The following is a 20,331-nucleotide window of genomic DNA, read 5'->3' as shown; positions in this document are numbered from 1 at the left end:
TTAGGGTCCGATCACATTCACTTAGATCAAAAGATTCAACAAGAAGACATAGCTATAAGTGAATGCTGTACAGGATAGAACACTAGTATATATATATATAATCAACATAGTGAAGATAATCATGAAAACATGTTGAGATTGAAACCAAACCAAATGTGAAGACATAGCAAGGTAACACCATGAGTGAAACACTTCAAATAGAACATTTGGTGGTGGCGTTACCCACCGTATAGGAAGTATTAGACCCAGACACGGCGCACAATTATCGTGGCGCTCCGAAGTCAAATTCCACATTAATGTATTCACACTTAGAATGTATGTCTTCATTGATTGAAGATATACTTTACTTCATGTGTTGCACATCTAAGTCATCAATATGCATAAGGGTTAGGATGTGTGCCTGATCACAGGACATTTGAGGATTCCAGGATATTTAGCTCACACCGTAACTTGCAAAATCTCTTCTCATCCAAGGGCTTGGTGAAGATATCTGCCAATTGCTCTTCAGTGTTGACATGTATGATATCAATATCTTCCTTCACAACATGATCTCTGAGAAAGTGATGACGAATTTCAATGTGCTTTGTCTTCGAGTGCTGAACAGGGTTGTTGGCAATCTTGATGGCGCTTTCGTTGTCGCAGTAGAGTGGCACTTTCTTCAAATGAATGCCATAGTCCTTGAGGGTTTGCTTCATCCACAGAAGCTGAGCGCAGCAAGATCCAGCAGCAATGTATTCAGATTCAGCAGTGGAGAGAGATACACAGTTCTGCTTCTTTGAAGACCAACATACAAGTGATCGTCCCAGAAAATGACATGTGCCTGATGTAGACTTGCGATCCACCTTGTCACCAGCATAATCAGCATCCGAGAATCCAACCAGATCAAACTCTGAGCCCTTTGGATACCATAATCCTAGAGTTGGGGTGTGAGCCAAATATCGAAGAATTCGCTTCACAGCTAAGTGATGCGACTCCTTTGGTGCCGCTTGAAATCGAGCACACATGCAAACACTAAGCATAATATTTGGCCTAGATGCACATAGTTAAAGCAAAGAACCAATCATGGAGCGGTATACCTTTTGATCGAACTCTTTACCATTGTCGTCAGGACCCAGATGATGCTTGGCTGCCATTGGCGTCATGAACCCTTTGCAGTCTTGCATACCGAACTTCTTAAGGCAATCTTTGCGATACTTCTCTTGAGATATGAAGATGCCGTTGCGTTGCTGTCGTATTTGAAGACCGAGGAAGAACTTCAGCTCTCCCATCATGGACATCTGATATTGCTCTTGCATCATATATCCAAACTCTTCACTGTACTTTTGATTGGTGCAGCCGAAGATAATGTCATCCACATATATTTGACACACAAACAGTTCACCATCATATGTCTCCGTGAAGAGAGTGGGGTCGAGGGAACCAGGTATGAAGCCTTTGCTCTTCAGAAAGTATTTGAGTGTGTCATACCAGGCCCGAGGGGCTTGTTTGAGGCCATATAGTGCCTTGTTGAGCTTGTATACCATATCAGGATGTTTTGGGTCTTCAAAGCCAGGTGGTTGTGCAACATACACTTCTTCTTCAATCTTGCCATTGAGAAAGGCGCTCTTCACATCCATTTGATAAAGAAGTATGTTGTGATGATTTGCATAGGCCAGCAGTATGCGTATGGCTTCAAGTCTAGCCACAGGAGCAAATGTTTCATCGAAGTCAATGCCTTCCACTTGAGTATATCCTTGAGCAACGAGACGAGCTTTGTTTCTGACAACTTGACCATGCTCATCTTGCTTGTTGCGGTATATCCATTTTGTGCCTATTATGTTGTGCTTCCGAGGATCAGGACGCTTAACCAGTTCCCATACATTATTCAGCTCAAACTGTTGAAGCTCTTCTTGCATAGCTTGAATCCATTCAGGTTCCATGAAGGCTTCTTCCACTTTCTTGGGTTCTGTTATTGAGACGAATGCGAAGTGCCCACAGAAATTTGCCAGCTGGGTTGCCCTTGATCGAGTGAGCGGACCAGGTGTATTGATGCTGTCAATTATTCTCTCAATCTGCACTTCATTGGCAACACGAGGATGTACAGGGTGAAGATTTTGCTCTTGCTGATCATTGTCATTGTTGGAGGGATTGTCTTCAGGTTGAGCATTGTCTTCAGGTTGATCTGGTGCGGAGATGACGAGTTCCTCTTCAGGATGAGCTTCAGAAGGTATGCTTTCTCCAGTTCCCATTAGTTTGATTGATTCACTGGATGGAACTTCATCTAGCACATTTGGCAGGTGCTCTCTTCGTGAACCGTTAGTCTCATCGAACCGCACATCCACGGTTTCAACCACTTTATAATGAAAGAGGTTGAAGACTCTGTAGGAGTGCGAATCCTTTCCATATCCAAGCATAAAACCCTCATGTGCTTTTGGGGCAAACATTGAAGTGCGATGTGGGTCCTTGATCCAGCACCTTGCGCCAAATACTCTGAAGTAACTGACATTTGGCTTCTTGCCAGTGAGGAGCTCATACGATGTCTTGTTCAGAAGCTTGTGAAGATAAACACGATTGATTGTATGGCATGCAGTATCAATGGCTTCAGGCCAAAATTTTCTTGGAGTCTTGTATTCATCTAGCATTGTTCTGGCCATCTCAATGAGTGTTCTGTTCTTGCGTTCGACGACGCCATTCTGCTGTGGCGTGTATGGGGCTGAGAATTCATGTGTGATGCCCAAGGTATCAAGATATGTATCAAGGCCAGTGTTCTTGAATTCAGTGCCATTGTCACCTCTGATGTGCTTTATCTTGGCGCCATAGTTGTTCATTGCTCGATTGGCGAAGCGTTTGAAGACATCCTGCACTTCAGTCTTGTAAAGGATTATATGCACCCAAGTGTATTTAGAATAATCATCAACAATGACAAAGCCATAGAGACAAGCAGTAGTAGTAAGAGTTGAGTAATGAGTGGGACCGAAAAGATCCATGTGAAGCAGTTCGAAGGGTCGAGTAGTAGTCATGATTGTCTTCGAGGGATGTTTGGCCCTCGTCATCTTTCCTGCTTCACAGGCACCGCATAAGTGATCTTTGTTGAACTTGACGCCCTCGATGCCTATGACATGCTTCTTCTTTGCAAGGGTGTGGAGGTTCCTCATGCCAGCATGCCCAAGCCTCCGATGCCAGAGCCAGCATTCTGAAGCTTTTGCTAGAAGACATACGGCAAGCTGTGGTCCTGCTGAGAAATCTACCACGTACAGATCATCTTTCTGATACCCTTCAAACACTAGAGACTTGTCAAATTCCATTAGAACAAGGCAACGATATTTTCCAAATATTACGATCATGTTCAAATCGCATAGCATTGAGACAGACATTAAGTTGAAGCCAAGGGATTCAACAAGCATGACTTTATCCATGTGTTGATCCTTTGAGATTGCAACTCTACCTAGACCCAATACCTTACTTTTACCAGTGTCAGAAAATGTGACGTGGCTCTTGTCGGATGGACGTAAGGTTGAGTCCATCAGAAGGCTTCTTTTGCCAGTCATGTGATTTGTACACCCACTATCAATAATCCATTTTGTAGACGCTGGTGTCGTACCCTACAGTGCAGTTAGGGGGATAGGCTTCACGAAGAGAGTTGTGAAGCAAAAACATTTGACGAACCAGTGGTTTATGAAAGCTTAGATCCAGATTAGGACTGATAGGGAGAGTAGCAAGCGATTCAGGAACGAAGTACATAGTAAGACCATTCGGGCATTTGATCTTGTGCCCTACAAGATGTTTAAGGTCCCCAGCGATAGCGTCAGAAGATTTTGGTTTTCTGCTGGAGACCTTTCCCTGCAAAAGAGAGTTAAGCCTTCTTAACCACCCACATCTTCAAGGGTGGCTTAGAAGCGATAAGTCTAAGTGCAGCGTCTAAAAACTTTGGCTTTGGGGCTCTAGCAAAAAGTCTTGCAGGTGGACAATAATACTCATAAGAATAAGCAGAATAGTTTTTGGTCTTATGAACATGGCGGTTCGATGAACCGCGCTCATATTCATAGGCCTGAGTATGGTTTCCCTGCAAAACATTTACATTAGTGCGACTCAGGTGAGTCCTCTGTCTGTATGAAGCCTTTGGGCCATATGAAGCCTGTGGTCTGGGGTTTGTCTTCTTCATCTGTGGTGTCATGATGACATTCACAAGAAGATTTTCCAAACACCTTTTGGGCACCCAGATCTTCCTCATGGGCGGTCCATTCCTGCAGTTAGTACCAATGTACCTGGCAAACACTTCACCATTCTAATTCTTAAATACTTTATAGTTTGTATCAAAGGATTCATCAATGACAATGGGGTTAGCACAAGTGAAGCCAGATAGACTGGATGGATCTGCTGAAGGTTCCTTTGCAGCAACCCATGTGGTTTTGGGATACTGCTCGGGTTTCCAGTAAGAGCCATCAGCATTCATTTTCCTTATGAACCCAACACCCTCTTTCCTTGGGTTTTGGTTCAGAATCTGCCTTTTGAGGACATCACATAGTGTCTGATGCCCTTTAAGACTTTTGTACATCCCTGTTTCAAGCAATGTCTTCAACCTAGCATTCTCATCAGCAATCGTAGTAGTATCCTCAGTAGAGGGGTTAGTTACCACATCAACAGTTGAAGATATTGCAACAGTAGCAGCAGTAGAACATTCAACAACAGAAGTAGCATTATCACGCTCAATGCATTTAAGACAAGGTGGTTCAAATCCTTCCTGAGCGGAACTGATCTGTTCGGCGCGAAGTGACTCGTTTTCCTTTTTAAGATCTTCATGAGCCGCTCTCAATTTCTCAAGATCTTGCTTCCTTTCAAGATAATCATAGGAAAGCTTTTCATGAGTTGTTGAGAGCGTTTCATGACGACTTTCAAGTTCCTCATACTTAACGTGAAGATTTTTATGTCTTTAATTAAGGACTCAGATCGAGTCATTTCAACGCCCAACAGATCATCGCTTTTGTCTAACAGTTTTTGAATATGTTCCATGGCTTTCTGTTGTTCAGTTGCAATTTTAGCAAGTGTTTTGTAGCTGGGTCTTGAATCACAATCAGAGTCATCGTCACTAGATGTTTGATAGTGAGTAGTGCGTGTGTTTACCTTGGCACCGCGTGCCATGAAGCAGTAGGTAGGAGCAGAGTCGTCCTTGTCATTTGCATCAGCGTCGGTGGTGAAGTCATTGTCTTCAGTGTTGAAGATGGACTTGGCAACGTAAGCTGTAGCCAGACTTGCAACACCAGAATCGGACTCCTCCTCAGACTCCACCTCCGCCTCCTCAGAAGTGGACTCCTCCTCTGAATCCATTTCCTTGCCAACAAATGCACGTGCCTTGCCAAATGAGCTCTTCTTGTGTGATGAAGACTTTGAGGAAGACTTGGAAGAGGACTTTGAGTATTTCTTCTTCTTCTTGTCGTCAGAGTCATATTCCTTGCTCTTCTTCTTCTTCTTTCTGTTCTCATTGTCCCACTGCGGACACTCAGAGATGAAGTGGCCAGTTTTCTTGCACTTGTGACATGTTTTCTTCTTGTAGTCATGAGCAGAAGCTTCATCATTCCTTGAGCTTGATTGTGAAGACTTTCTAAAGCCTTTCTTCTTGGTGAATCTTTGGAACTTCTTTACAAGCATAGCAAGTTCCTTTCCAATGTATTCAGGATCGTCAGAACTGCTGTCAGATTCTTCTTCAGATGAGGAGACAGCTTTTGCCTTCAGGGCACGAGTTCGCCCATAGTTTGGACCGTAGATATCTCTTTTCTCAGAAAGCTGAAACTCATGTGTGTTGAGCCTCTCAAGTATGTCGGACGGATCGAGTGTCTTGAAATCAGGCCGTTCTTGAATCATCAAGGCTAGGGTGTCAAACGAACTGTCAAGTGATCTCAGTAGTGTCTTGACGACTTCATGCTTGGTGATCTCAGTGGCGCCGAGGGCTTGAAGCTCATTTGTGATGTCAGTGAGTCGGTCAAATGTGAGCTGGACATTCTCATTGTCATTTCGCTTGAAGCGGTTGAAGAGGTTGCGATGAACACTGATTCTCTGATCTCTCTGGGTTGAGACGCCTTCGTTGACCTTGGAGAGCCAGTCCCAGACCAGCTTAGATGTTTCCAAAGCACTCACACGACCATACTGTCCTTTGGCCAGATGACCATAGATAATATTCTTGGCAGTAGAGTCCAGTTGAACGAACTTCTTGACATCAGCAGCAGTGACACCTTCTCCAGCCTTGGGAACGCCATTCTTGACGACATACCATAGGTCGACGTCAATGGCTTCAAGATGCATGTGCATCTTATTCTTCCAGTAGGGATATTCAGTTCCATCGGAGACGGGGCACGTAGCGGAGACTTTAATTATCCCTGCAGTCGACATAGCTAAAACTCCAGGTGGTTAAACCGAATCACACAGAACAAGGGAGCACCTTGCTCTGATACCAATTGAAAGTGCATTATATCAACTAGAGGGGGGGGGTGAATAGGCGATTTTTATGAAAGTCTTCAAAACATGAAAGTTTCGAAGACAAACGATAGAAATAGACCTATTACCATGCAGTGGAAGTTAGACTACACTAGATAAACCATAGTCATGTATTCAATGAAGTGAAAGGACAATAACTAATAGCATCTAGGTAGTAAGGATCAGGCAGGAAGATATTAAGAAGCCAAACAGATCACACAGTCACTCAGTGAAGACAAAATATAGTGCAAACATACAATGACTTCACACAGAGTAACAGTAAGTAAAGAGAAGGGAAGGATGAAACCAGTGACTCGTTGAAGACAAAGATTTGTTGGACCAATTCCAGTTGCTATGACAACTGTACGTCTGGTTAGGGCGGCTAGGTATTTAAACCAAAGGACACACAGTCCCGGACACCCAGTCCTGAACACGCAGCTCAGGACACCCAGTCCTCACCATATTCCCCTTGAGCTACGGTCACACAGACCTCGCCCAATCACTCTGGTAAGTCTTCAAGGTAGACTCCCAAACCTTCACAGACTTCGTTCACCGGCAATCCACAATGTCTCTTGGATGCTCAGAACGCGACGCCTAACCGGTTGGAGGATGCACAGTCCTCAAGTGTAATAAGTCTTCAGATCACTCAGACAAGAAGACTTAAGTGATGCCTAATTTTTTTTGGCTCTGGGTGGTTAGCGCTTTATCCTCGCAAGGAATTCTCTCTCAAAGGCTTCAAGGTGGGTTGCTCTCAAACGACAAAAGCCGTACTCTGAATCTGAGCAGTCAACCGTTTATGGTTGTAGGGGGTGGGCTATTTATAGCCACTAGGCAACCCGACCTGATTTGTCCGAAATGACCCTGGGTCACTAAGGAACTGACACGTGTTCCAATGGTCAGATTTCAAACTCACACGACAACTTTACTTGGGCTACAAGCAAAGCTGACTTGTCCGACTCTGGACAAGATTTGCTCTCATAGTCTTCACTCGAAGACATAGGTTTTGTTTAAGCATCACTTCAGTCATTCTGACTGGTTCTCTTAGACCCCACTTAACAGTACGGTGGTTCCTATGACTCAACACAGAAGAAAAAGCACTACGAAAGATCTAAGTCTTCGAGCTCCATAGGCTTCATGCGGTGTCTTCTCTTGTCATAGTCTTCAATGTGAATATCTTCATATACCACCTTTGACATCAATGTCTTCATACATTTTTAGGGGTCATCTCTGGTGGGAAAACCGAATCAATGAGGGACTTCTACCTGTGTTATCCTGCAATTCTCACAAACACATTAGTCCCTCAACTAGGTTTGTCGTCAATACTCCAAAACCAATTAGGGGTGGCACTAGATGCACTTACAGCCGGTTACCGAACCGGCACTAAAGGGCCTTACGAACCAGTGCTATTGTCCGGTTCTGCACTAGTGAACCCCCAACAAAGAGATGACATTTTTGCTACAACCGTGCAGTTTTTTTCTACTACCTTTGATGCATGGTCTTTGCTACATCCATTCTTCATGACGACGAGATGCCCGGTGGGGGTTGATGTGAATCCCGACAACGATATCCAGCATGGGCCGGGGGTGAATGTTGCAACCGGTCACCGGCGAGCTGCAACTAACTCATGACGAGTTGCAACCTCGGCCGGAAGGCGCGACACCGACCACGCGATGCTACTACCGCAGAGCCGAGGGAGTTGCAGCAGTGACTCGTTTACTTTATTGGAACCAGTGACTATGGGGTTTCTTAACCCACGCGGGAGGAAGGAGAAGATACCAACCGTGCCGCCCTCCTCGCTCAAATTGAATGACCGCTAGCCGATCGGTCGAAATTTGTGCCGGTCAGCCGATGCCTAACATCAGTTTTTTTTCTTTCGACAACAAAAACAAGCATCCCAACACTGCACTGCAAACACATCATCTGCATGTACCTGGGCATATCTCGGGCCGGGACAAAAAAAGCCCGATGCTGTAAACATAGGCCCAAGCCCGGCCTCGCCCAACTGTCGGGCCTACTAAATCAAGCCCGAGCCCAGCCTAAGCCCGAAAAGCCAGATACGGCCCGATTGGCCCAGCCCAACCACGGCTAAATTCTTGTTTTCTGCAAGCCCGAGCCTAGCTTGATCTACCCATCGGGATCAATTTCCACGCCCAAACCTGACCCGGTCTGCCCATCAGGCTCAATTTCCAAGCCCGAGCCCGGCCTGATGGCATGCACAGGCCTGGCCTGGCCCGGGATTTTTGGGCCGGGTCGGGACGCGGACGTCGGGGCCGGGCTGCCCATGACCTCTCCCCCAAACCTCGTTCTGCCCGGTTTTCTCCAGCCTGCACCCCCGACCTGCCCCTCCCCCTCCCTCGACCAAGCCGTATTCCCAGCTGCCAGCCTCCCGTCATCTCGCACCGCTGCTCCCGCCCGCCATGCGACGCCGATGGCCACCCCTAGCCCCAGGACGCGGCGCCGCCGTCCACCCGACGAGCGCGCTCGGATCTCGCCGCCTCCTGTCGCAGCGCCTCCATCGCGCCCCTTAGTCTCCGTAAGCTAGGATGCCGCTGCCGGCTTCGACATGCGCAAGCTCTCCCGCCCTTTTTCCCCACGGGCAGCCGCTGCTGTCGCTGGAGCGGCAGGACGGAGGAAGGCAAGTAGCTGCAGCAACAGCGCTCCTATGCTTTCTTCGGCAGCAGTGTTGAAGCCGTGGCCTCGCCCCAGCTCACCTCCGCTCTCTGCTCGCTCTCTCTGTGGCACAAACCGAAGGAGGAAGAAAGAGAAGGGGACATAGGAGGTTTCCGGTGCACGAACGCCGCAGCCGCACGAACGGCTTCCTCTATTCCTCGAGCACGAACTGGATGCCAGGCCACACCATTACAACGCACACACACAGGGGGTCTTATACCCAGGGTCGACCAGGGCACGCACCCCATGACTCTGTCCACGTCGAGCACCCGGTCCGCTCCGCTCTTCCCGCGTCCTCCCGACATGCACGCACACGTCCGGGCGTGGCGAGTGCCATGGCGGAGCAACTCAACGCACCCCCTAAGCTCGCCAACGGCCTGGCCTACACACTCACACGCACGGTGTCTACCTACACGGGCACCCCGTGCACCACACGCACGCCTACGCCGCGGTCCCAACGCGCCCGACACGTCCAGCTCGCGTCCATACACGCGCTGAACGCGCCCGACGCGTCGCCGTGGCTTATTCCGGCCAACAAGCAGTAGCGGAGCAGGCTAGCAGCGGCGGCAGAGGGGCTCGATTCGTCGTGCGGCTGTGAGCGGCGGCGCAGGAGGAGCAACGGCAGAGGGTCTCGGTTAGTCGTGCGGCTCCTGAGTACTCTTCATGCCTATGGTCACCGCTGCCCGGAGCTCGTCCTCACAGGCATTCCCGTCGACAGGTCGCCGGCAGCCATCTGGAGCTCGTTCCGCCTGTCGCCCGAAGGTGCAAATGCCCTGCTGCCCGTGCTTGTCCTCACGTGTATGGAGCCATTACATATGCAGATCATCCCAAAGAATGCTACTACTCATGTCATCTATGTAATGTTGTGTTAGTTTGTCTAATCTTGATGTAAAACGATATTTGTGCATGTTATGATTATTGAATTATAAATCAGCTAGCTGAGAATTAGCAGGGGTGTCAATTTTGTTATGCTTGCGAGTACTTGTTAACTGTTTGTGCTATCATTCTATTTCACCATTTCTAATTAAGAGGTGACGGCGATCCAGGCAACTCGTGCATTGGTGGAGGCCAATGGTTGATCTCATTTTTCAAAAGGTTAGATGCGAGTTCACATCTAGTTGCGGGCATGTTCTTGAGGTTGCAGTGGTTGTCTTGGTCGGGTATGTTGTGTTGACGACAAGATTTTGGGTACCGGATGGAAAATTCGGTTACCGCCCGGTTCTCGCGTTTCTCGCTACCCCACGAGAAAGCTGCGTCCCGAGCAAAAAAATTAGAATTTTTTTGAAATTTTTGAATTTCAACGGCGATAGGCTGGTCAAGTACCGGTAGAAACTCTTCTAAAACATGTAAGCTACTGTGGTCTGATGGTAAACATGGCCCTATTGTTCGTGCCTAGGTAACCGCGGTATCAGTGTTTCTCGCCCATCCTCGGTATTTTTTTGGAATTCGGTAGCCAAAACGTTGGTTGACGATGGTCTTGGGCCTCAGCACCCTTGTATCTGGCGCGGACGACGTCCCTTGAGTGCTAGTCCGGTGTGTGGTCTTTGCCGGTTTCCCTAAATTAACCGATGCCATGTATGGTTTTTGGGTCCGGTTTTCCTTATTAACCGGACCAACTCTTTTTTTATATATGCAATGCGGGAGCTCCCTGTCCTCTGACGAGGTTCCGTCAAAATTTTTTTTAAGAGGTGAGCTGGGTTAAATTTGCCCCATTCTATCTCTCCAACTAGACATTACTGAAAGTTTTGTCGCAATCGTACGAAATGCAGGCAGATTGATAATGATGGCGCTTATGATCAAGCTGAGCACTTGGATGCTTCTGAAATTGCAGAAATGGAGGTGACTTAATTCAGCCTGTCGTGCTTAGTTAAAGGTTGGAAATGCATGTGATTTGTTTTGATAATACCTCGCCTCTATTGCGAGGTGTGAAGTAAATATATTCATAAAACAAGTATCACTCTCACGAAGAAAAAAGATGATCCGCTGATTAAAAACGCATGTGAAGCCTCAACCATCAAAACAGTTTCTTGACAAACAATTGCCAGATTTAAGACAGTAAAACAATTTCCAGTGAGAATCTTTCTTATTCAGCTATGAGTTACTAACTCTATGGCTTTATCTTTCTACAGTTGGGCTTCTATAGCTGAATTCCTATATGTTAAGCATACAAGCTGCAACAAGGAAAGTTATCTTCTATAGAGCGGCATTAAATCAAATTTTGAGACCGTGTTTGTACACCATTGTTAAGAGAGGGCATGCATTGGCCCTTCTCTACTTGGACTTGGATAAAATTCTGGTAGTCATTTTTCTCCAAGAGCTGTGGAAGATACGTGGCCTAAGGGCATGTCCAACGTGGGTGCTTAGGATGAGCGCCAGGGTCAGATTCCCGGAGACTTAGCGGTTAATCTGTTGAATCCCGTTGTTACGTTGGGCGTCGATGCAAGAGTATGCGCCGAGCGCTTGGCTATTTTTCTGCCCGTTCGAAGCGCCCCAGTAGTAATAATTTGCCCACGCTGCCACGAAATTAGCGCTTGCGTTGCAAGCCAAGGCGCTTAGGTGTTTCTGGTTCCTTTTATAATTTTTATTTTTTGCGCTAAGCGTTTATATTAGCATCTAGCATTGTAGATGCCCTAATTCAGCTCGTCGTGCAGTATTGTTAATTGGCAATTATCTTAAACCAATTATCAAAGTTCAGATCTCTATTGTATTAAAATTGCCCCACAAACTGGCGATGGTCGAGTCATACGTGGACGTGGAGGCCGCCTCCTCACGTCTGCACGATGGCAACGCTCGTGTCTTGCCTGCACGACGCTGATTGGCTCGCGACTGGACACGGCCGCTGCTTGTGGACCGGCAAGCTAGCGACTGGACACGACCAGTTCAACTGTTGCCCTTTCAGGTTTGATCTCTATATTGCACAACCAACATAAAGGTGGCTCAGTCCTTGCATTCAATTTTTTTAAACAGGTTGCATCATGTTATTTAAGGTTGTGCTTTCGTTTTTGTAGGCATGTGGTAACACTAGGGTCATCTTCTTTTTTTTGAAGGGATCCTATGGACGCCACGCTGAAAAATTTGCGTTGACCGAACGCAGGCCGCCTGTTGGTCGGTAACCAATTTCTTGGTAGTTTTTCCCCAACTTAAGGGTGAGACGAGGGTGGCTGGATAGTGTGCCAACATTTTGGCGTGCTGGGACGTGGCTAAATGGAGTGCCTCCTTATGTTGCGTCAAGTATTCGGATTGGAATATGCGCACTTATTTGGGCTATATGAAACTGCAGGAATGATTTGACTTTTAACAGAGTAGCTATTGTTAATTTCTTGCAGGTTATCTTCAGGGCTACGACATGGATCCGTACGTGGTCGTTACTCACTCCTATGGGCTTCAGGGAGCAGCTGGCTACTGGGTGCAACCGGTGGGAGATGGTAGTGCGTGTTATATTTAACCGGTTTGAATGGCGGTCGTATAATAGGATATGTCCTTAGTATCTTTTCGTCCAGCCGGTTGTGGCTTTGAGCTTATCTTGTTTTTTTTTTATTTTGGCTCCTTCTGTGAGCCGTACTTTGCAGATCAGACTATTTGTTTCTGTTGAACTTGTTTTAATAAAGTGACCGTATGCATCTCTCCGGTGCAGAGGCCGGGGGATGACCTCCTTTTCAAAATGAAAAAAATGATTTGGTACGGCCAACCAGAGCGCATCCAAACGCACCCTTGGTAGTGATGGTGCCAGAGACATTTCGCAGAATAAGATTGATGCCGGACTCATATTGAAGATAGGATATCATTATGAGTTTTATTCCAAAAGGTATCTCTTGTTCCTTATTATTACTCTTTCTTTGTAATTCTGTGTATCCTTGTTTGTTAGGTGTTTGGTTGACATTCTTAGTTGTTTCAGAGCATGTAGAGAGCATGCAGATTCTGAGGTATGAAACAAACCAGGGTGACCTTAATAAGGTTGAAATTTAATTAAGTAGTGGTGGCAATAGGCTTTTGACCGTTTTGATGTACTTGACTTGGAATTTTGTAAATGTTTGCTCTGTAAGAAAAGTAAAATATCATGGTTCTACATTGCATCAGTTTGCTTTTGTTCTCTACTTGCGGAAAAGTGTGTTTGCATTACTGAAACTTCTATTTTTTTTTCTTTTGATAAAGAACATTTCATGTCATTGATATATCGAGGTGATACAACTGCGTTGAAAGAATGCCCGGCCTGTGTGCCAGAGTGCTCAAGTCCAAGTATATCCCTAACCGTGATATCCTTGACACCGTGTTTGCATCGGATGCTTCCCCGGCTTGGAGGGGTATTGAATTCAGACTTGAGCTGTTGAAGGAGGGTCTCATTTGGAGAGTAGGTGATGGGAGGAAAATCCGCATTGAGAGGGATAATTAGATACCGAGGCAAACAGGGCTTAAGGCAGCAAAGGTCACCAGGCGCTCTAGATTACGCTAGGTGAACCGGCTCATTCACATTGATAGGAATGAATGGAACGTTGAGTTGATTAACCAAATGTTTCCAGCCTTTGACGCGAATGAAATTTGCAGAATAAAACTCCCTAGTAGAAAAGCAGAGGACTGCATTGCATGGCATGCGGAGGGATCAGGAATTTTCTCGGTGAAAAGTGCTTACCGGCAGCTGGCAACACAAATCAAACAATGAGATAACCCCCCGGCGTCCAGCTCCTCGTGCACAGCTGATGAAAGGAGTATTTGGAACCTAATCTGAAAGTCAAATGTCCCTCAAAAGGTTAAGGTCGCAGGGTGGAGGATCGCCACGAAGTCACTTGCGACAAAACAAAACAAAATGCATAGAACCCTGGAGAAGATGGCCAGATGCTCCATTCGTGGGGTAGAGGATGAGAATGAGTATCATGCGGTAATTGCTTGTACCAAAGCAAGAACACTTAGGTCTGAAATTCGCAAAGTCTGGCACCTCCCGTCAGAGAACAGTTTCCGCTACACAGGAAATGATTGGCTCCTTGTTTTGTTAGACGCATGCGATGAGATTACGAGGGCCCGGATCCTCTTGCTGATCTGGCAAGCTTTGCACCTTCGGAATAATTGTGTACATCTGGAGGAAAAGCATCAATTTCGGTCTCGGTGGATCGCCTAGTTAAGTATGAATAAGAATTGAGGCACATGCATTTGCACAGGAGTGAAGGAGTGCAGGCATGGCAAAGATACCCTGTACCGGGGGATGAGCAAATCACAAAACCAAATCACTGGGAGCCCCCTGGAAGTGGCCGGTGGAAATTGAATACTGATGCTTCATTCAAAAAAGAGGAGGGTACATGCACAACTGGCTGGGGGTGAGAGATTTGACAGGGACCGTGGCCTTATCGGGGTGCATGCAAGTTGGCCCCTGCATCCTGTTGAAGCTGAAGCCCTGGCAGTTGTGGCCGGCTTGTCGGCGTTGAAAACAAAGTTTAGAGGCAGAGTGCTTATTGAAACCGACTGCGCCACACTAGCGAAGCGACCGGAGGCTGGTGCCTTGAACATTTTGTCGCTTCAGCAAATTATCACAGATATATAGGAGAACAGAGCTGCTTTCCTCGACTCTAAGGTGATAATAACGGCTAGAACCTGCAATGGGGTTGCTCATGCTTTGGCTGCCCATGCATGGGACAATGGAAACATGCTACTGACAGACAAAGTCCCCTCTCAGCAAGTGGAACTAGTGAGGTGTGATCAAGCCAGGTGTAATAGTATGTAGAAAGTCTTGGGCTTTCCCTTAAAAAAACTTGGCAAGTCTAGGTTTAGTGGATGGCAACTTATTTAGGTGCAAACATCGTGGCTACTTCTTTTTTCTGTATAAGTGATGACAACTTTAGTTTGTCATGCAGGACAAATATAGGGTTTCATGGACAACAACTTATTAGGTACAAACATCATGGGAACTTTTTTTTTGTATATATAGGTGATGTCCACTTTAGTTTGCCATGCATGGCAAATATAGGTTTTCATGGACATCAACTTAAGTAAATATCTACCTTTTATTTTTTTTAAGTTGTGGCAAACTTAATTTCTCATGCATGGCAAATCTAGATTTTGATGAATGGCAACTTAGTTTCAAACATCATGGCTACTTTATTTTGGTGTCGGATATGGCAAACTTAGGTACAAAATACCCCTCCCAGCTTGTTCGTGTTCATACAGCAAGGCAAATTCATTTTTTTAAAGTATGGCAGTATTAAAAAAAATTCATAATTTGACGTGTGGCCTTTGCAAACATTTTTCTAAAATTGCCACATGTTAGAATACACTTTCTTTTATTGTTCATAATTTGCTTCACAAACATTTTTTTTCTAAAATTGCCATGCGTTAGACAATTCTTTTTCTAAAGTTGCCATGATGTGTAGAAACAATTATTTCAAAAGTTGCCATGTCCATGATTTTTCCAGAATTAGATACAAACAATATAGTTTGCCATGATCTACAATTTTAAATTTGCCATGTGACAATTACATATTTTAGCAAAAAGCTTGCCATGTTTTGTATAACAGAAGTCCTAGACTTGCCTTGTCACAATATTTTTTTTCTTAAATTTCCATGATTAAGGCAATTTAGCTGTCCAAATTTTCCATGTGACATTTTTATCTAAACTTGCCTTGATTTATGAGTTTTTTTCTACGATCTGCCTTATCACACCATTAATATTTTTCCAAATTTTGCCTAGCTTTTGAAGGACAAAATGCTACATTTCCATGTGACCAAATAGAAAGCATTTCTCTAAATAGAAAGCATTTCTCTAAAACGGAAAGCCTGATCCCGTTCACAGCAACCTGATAAGAAGATGGATCTATTTCAAAGCAATCTGATGATGGAAGTTTGATCAATTTCGAAGCAATTTGATATGGGAGATTAATCAACAAGATAGATAGAGAAAGAATAATAAGACGTACTCACATGATTGAAGAGCAGAGCAGCTCGTCCCTTCAGCGATCGATTCCTTCGTGGAACACGCCCTTTTTCCGTCAGTCTGTTCACGGGATTGAAGAGCAGAGCAGCTCCTCCCTTCGGCGATCGTTTCCTTCGTGGAAAGCGCCCTTTTCCCGTCAGTTTGGCGCCGTTTCTTTGTTCTCGCGCCCTTTTCCCTGGTCTGGCGCAGTTTTCCCTCTCCCGTTCCATTGGACTGGGCTGGATCATTCTCGTGGGCCGACCGTGAGCTCTGTTTCCCTGGTTTCCACCTGCTCCCGTTGGATGGCTAGCGAACGGTGACACGCGAGCGACGTCCCTCGGCAGTAGATCGAAGTACGTCAGAGGATCTCGTTCCCCCCTCCCCTCCCGTCCGCCGCCGCCTTTCTACCCCACTTTCCCGGCGCCAGCTTCAGGTATTCATCCGAACCTTTCCTGGCCTAACCTTTCGTCTGCATACGATATGCGCCCGTGGCTCACAGCTCCTACGGCGCGCAGGGAAACGCCTGTAGAATTAATTCGCGTACCGACGACGGCCGGCCCTAGATGTGAGAGTTGAACGGGTGGCACACAGAATTATATTTGATTTTAGTGGTGCAGCAGGTATGAGCTTTCGATTCTTGTCCTTCTGGCCAAACCATTGGGGTGCGTTTGGTTGTATTGCCCAGCTTGCCTATAGCTGAGCTAGCTTAGCTCGGCTGGGCTATCTTTGCCTTAGCTGCGCGTTTGGTTCAACGCCGTTGCTGGCAAGAGCCAGCAGCTAACCGTTTGGCTGTGTTGAGGGCAAGCTAGCTCGTCTTGATAGGATCCAAATACTACTCCCTTTGTCCCATAATATAAGAACGTTTTTTACACTAGTGAGGGACTAGTAGCTTACTAGTTGAAGGCACATGCGCATTATTATTTGCAATTTTCACACGAACAAGAAGAAAATTAATACAAACTTAGTACTTTCTACACTAGTGAGGCGCCCCCCCAACGCCTTAAAGCGAAGCGTCGCCTTAAAAACATAGTCGACATATCACGCAGCGCGTCATGTCTTGAGCTGCACTCTCATCACACTTCACCCACTTACCTTTATCACGATTGCCACCTCTAGGAGACTAGGACGCTTCGAAGACGAGCATTCATTAGTGGTGTCGTCAGGAACACAATCTGAATCATAATGTGTTGCAGGATCAACCTTAACATCACTCATATTTTCTTCTCGGTATCACCAATAAAATCCTTGTCACATGCATGAACACGGTCATAGGGTGTTTGAAGGACCGTGAACTCTCCGGTAGCATGCTTATCCTGAAATATGAACTCCATCTAATCAATGTTAGCAATAGGCACATTGATATATTTCCCCCTTTTATCTTTGTTCTGGAAGAGAGAAGTAGCATGAAAATGTTAGTTAGCTACAAAAGATAAAATATGATACTAGATGGAAATATAATTTGACAAAGTTTATATGTAGCGCTCACATTCTTCAACCAAACACACCCTTGATCTTCGGTTTTGCTAGAGCACGTCTAGATGTGCCCTAAGTATTGCACATCAAAGTGTAAGTCCTATGTCATTGATTTTACTCGGAGATTCATGCAGGTATTTTCCTTTTTCTTTTGCTTTTGCTTTTTATGTTGATTGAGTCACTTAGATTTGCAGTAACTAGACAGACCCTTTGATCTTTCTATTTAGAGTAATCATGATATTTTAGTTTTCGACAAGTGTTAATGCTACTGTACTAACTTTTTCCTTTTGATAGCCACGATATTCAACTATTGGGTGTGTTAAATTCTCGAGGATGATGAATCGTCAGTTTGCGAATATGATAGTACACAATTACCCCAAGGGAGTTTATTCCCTGCGCCGGATCAACCTCATGGAGTATCTCTTCTACCCTTCAACAGAAGCTGCCGAAAAGGCAGAAGTGAATAAGAAGGGATGGTTATCCACCATGTTGAAAGGGAGCCCCAAGCAGAGTCTGCCCAAGACGAACATCAACTTCTCATCACTGCCTAACATGGCCGACTTAACTACCAGGCATTTCTTCTCCCTGCTGAGAGGGCAGGGGGAGGGCTCTGTCATGTTTGTCAGCCCTAACGTCCACACGATGATGTACGACACTAGCACGGACTTCGTCTTTGGCATGCCACAAGCCAACTTCTGTAAGCAGAGTGACTCAATCGCCCTGTCCATCACTCGGCGGAGCTATGGCCAGGACAACCACAAGCTCTATGTCATAGGAAAAGGAGAGGACAATGCCTTGTTCGAGGTCTTGAACTATACCAGGACAACTGATCTGAACAACTCGTCTTGGTACTGGCGACCTCTACCCTGCCCGCCACTGTTTCGGCCGTGCCTGCCTGGCAGCAACACTAAAGTTTGTCCTCCCTCTGCAGCCGCTGTGTTGGATGCCGCCACAATATGTGTCTCATCTGTGGATGCTGGAGCCTGCGCCTTCTTTGACACGGCAACGCGCGAGTGGAGGCAGGCTGGCAGCTGGGTGCTGCCCATCCACGGTGCGGCGGAGTATGTCCCTGAATTTGACCTCTGGTTTGGCCTCGACGATGTCATTGGCAACCCCAACCATTGCCTGCGTGCTTTTGACTTCGATTCCTCCAGGCGACCGGTGGTGCGGCACTCCTGGAACTATCTCAGCGTCCTGCCCGATGAGTGGTTGCCGCGGCAGAGGCACCTGCTAAACATGGGCTCAGGCAAGTTCTGCATCGCCACCAGCTTTCGAAATCTCTTGAGGCACACCTCGTGCAGACCACTTCATGGTGCAGTCAATGAGCTTACTGTCTTGACCGGCGTGGAGGTGGTGCGCAATGTCAATGGTTTCCAGATCATCAAGCACAAGTCTGAATGTTACAGCTTGGAGGACAATAGAATCCACTGTGTGCTCTGAGGAAAACTTATCTATGTTTCACTGTTATTGGATGGATCCTTCCATGTGTTTTTCTTCTCAGATGTGAATGAAAATATTTGCTTACCTTTTATCCCCATGGTTGAAATAGGCAATTGATGGCTGGAAGAATAAATGAAAACATCATGCATGCTGTGCATCTTTCTTTATGAAATATTGTTTCTTTGGTAAAATTTAGAAATTAAAATTGTTGGTCATGCTATCTGCTTAAATTCTAGCATATGTTTTTAGTTATTTTTTACCTCTGCACTTGAGCCAACTAGTAAAACTTCATCTTGAGGATTTCTCCGTTGTTTCTCCTTCTACCTTTATCTCGAGTGGAGAATGCGCGCCCGCCTTGCCCCTAGCAGACCACACCCGCCATTCTTTGTGGTAGTGAACTGTTTTGGTATGCTTGCTTCTTCGAAGAGTATTCCCACCATATGATTTTGTGACTTAAACTAGTTTATATTTTATTACTTAACTATTTATGCTCAAAGTTTGACACTATAGTACAGGGGGCTCAATAAACCCGGACCGAGTGAGTGTTAATTATCCTGCTTTGATGCGCTTGTTATTTGGTGAGTTTATTTCGCTGGTTCTTCCACTTTCATGTTTTCATCGTGTTATGAGGCCGCCGCTATGAATCCGTCTGGTGGTAACTTTGGTCCTTGACTCTGATCGTTCTTGTTTAGTATTTTGTAGTATCTATACACTGTTCAGCGTGCGCGTATCGGCATTTTATAGAACTGTTTTTTTGTTCATTGCCTGTTTTAGCTAATTATAATCTCTACTATTAAAGGAGAATCGAACGTCGTGATGGTTCGACCTCCCACATCCCTCGTACAATTCTCACTTACCCCGCACGATAAAACGATTCCCACTTCCCCCACGATAAAAAGAAAAAGAAACCCACGTACAAAAAACAACCACGATCAGGCACCCACGTCCCTCACCCCATCTCCCGATCCCATCTGTCTACCGAGAAAAATCCCTCGGCCGTCCAGCCCGAACTGCCGTGCCGATGAAGGAGCCCACACCGAGGAGTCCCTCGATCCAATCCTCGCCCTCGCCATCGCCGTCGACCCCGCCCCTCTTCCCTCCGCCGTTTAGCCCAAACCGTAGCGCCGGTGCAGGAGCCCAGGCCACCCACGTGAAGGCAATGGCATAAGCCGTGTTATCGTCTTATCGAGGTCGAGGGGTCCCTTGCGCCAATCCTCGCGCTCGCCCTCACCGCCATCACCGGCGGCCCCGCCGCTCTTCCCTCCGCCTTCTAGCCCGAACCATCCCGCGCTGGTGCAAGAGCCGAGGCCACCCACGTGAAGACAATGCGTAAGTCACCTCATTTTGGTCGAGCGGTCTGCTGAGCCAAACCTGGCCCTCACCCTCGCCGGCATCAGCGGCCCCGC

The 20,331-nt window shown here is 46.3% G+C and overlaps 1 protein-coding gene across 1 annotated transcript; it reads left to right on the top strand.

Annotated features, from left to right (window-relative positions):
• The first annotated feature begins 16,338 nt into the window (after positions 1-16,338).
• Positions 16,339-19,069, top strand: LOC125509724. Its single transcript, XM_048674747.1, has 2 exons — positions 16,339-16,445; positions 17,780-19,069. Exon 2 carries the CDS (start codon positions 17,819-17,821, stop codon positions 18,923-18,925), a length of 1,107 nt encoding a protein of 368 aa, XP_048530704.1. The 5' UTR covers positions 16,339-16,445; positions 17,780-17,818; the 3' UTR covers positions 18,926-19,069.
• The last annotated feature ends 1,262 nt before the right edge of the window (positions 19,070-20,331 follow it).

Source organism: Triticum urartu, chromosome 5, assembly GCF_003073215.2.
Source record: "Triticum urartu cultivar G1812 chromosome 5, Tu2.1, whole genome shotgun sequence".
Lineage (NCBI taxonomy): Eukaryota > Viridiplantae > Streptophyta > Magnoliopsida > Poales > Poaceae > Triticum > Triticum urartu.
The sequence above is the reverse complement of the archived record's forward strand: the minus strand, read 5'-3'. Positions and strand labels throughout refer to the sequence as shown.

Bases quoted from the DNA above. Each gene is read 5' to 3' on its own strand.
- LOC125509724 (XM_048674747.1), top strand. From the start codon at position 17,819: ATGATGAATCGTCAGTTTGCGAATATGATAGTACACAATTACCCCAAG.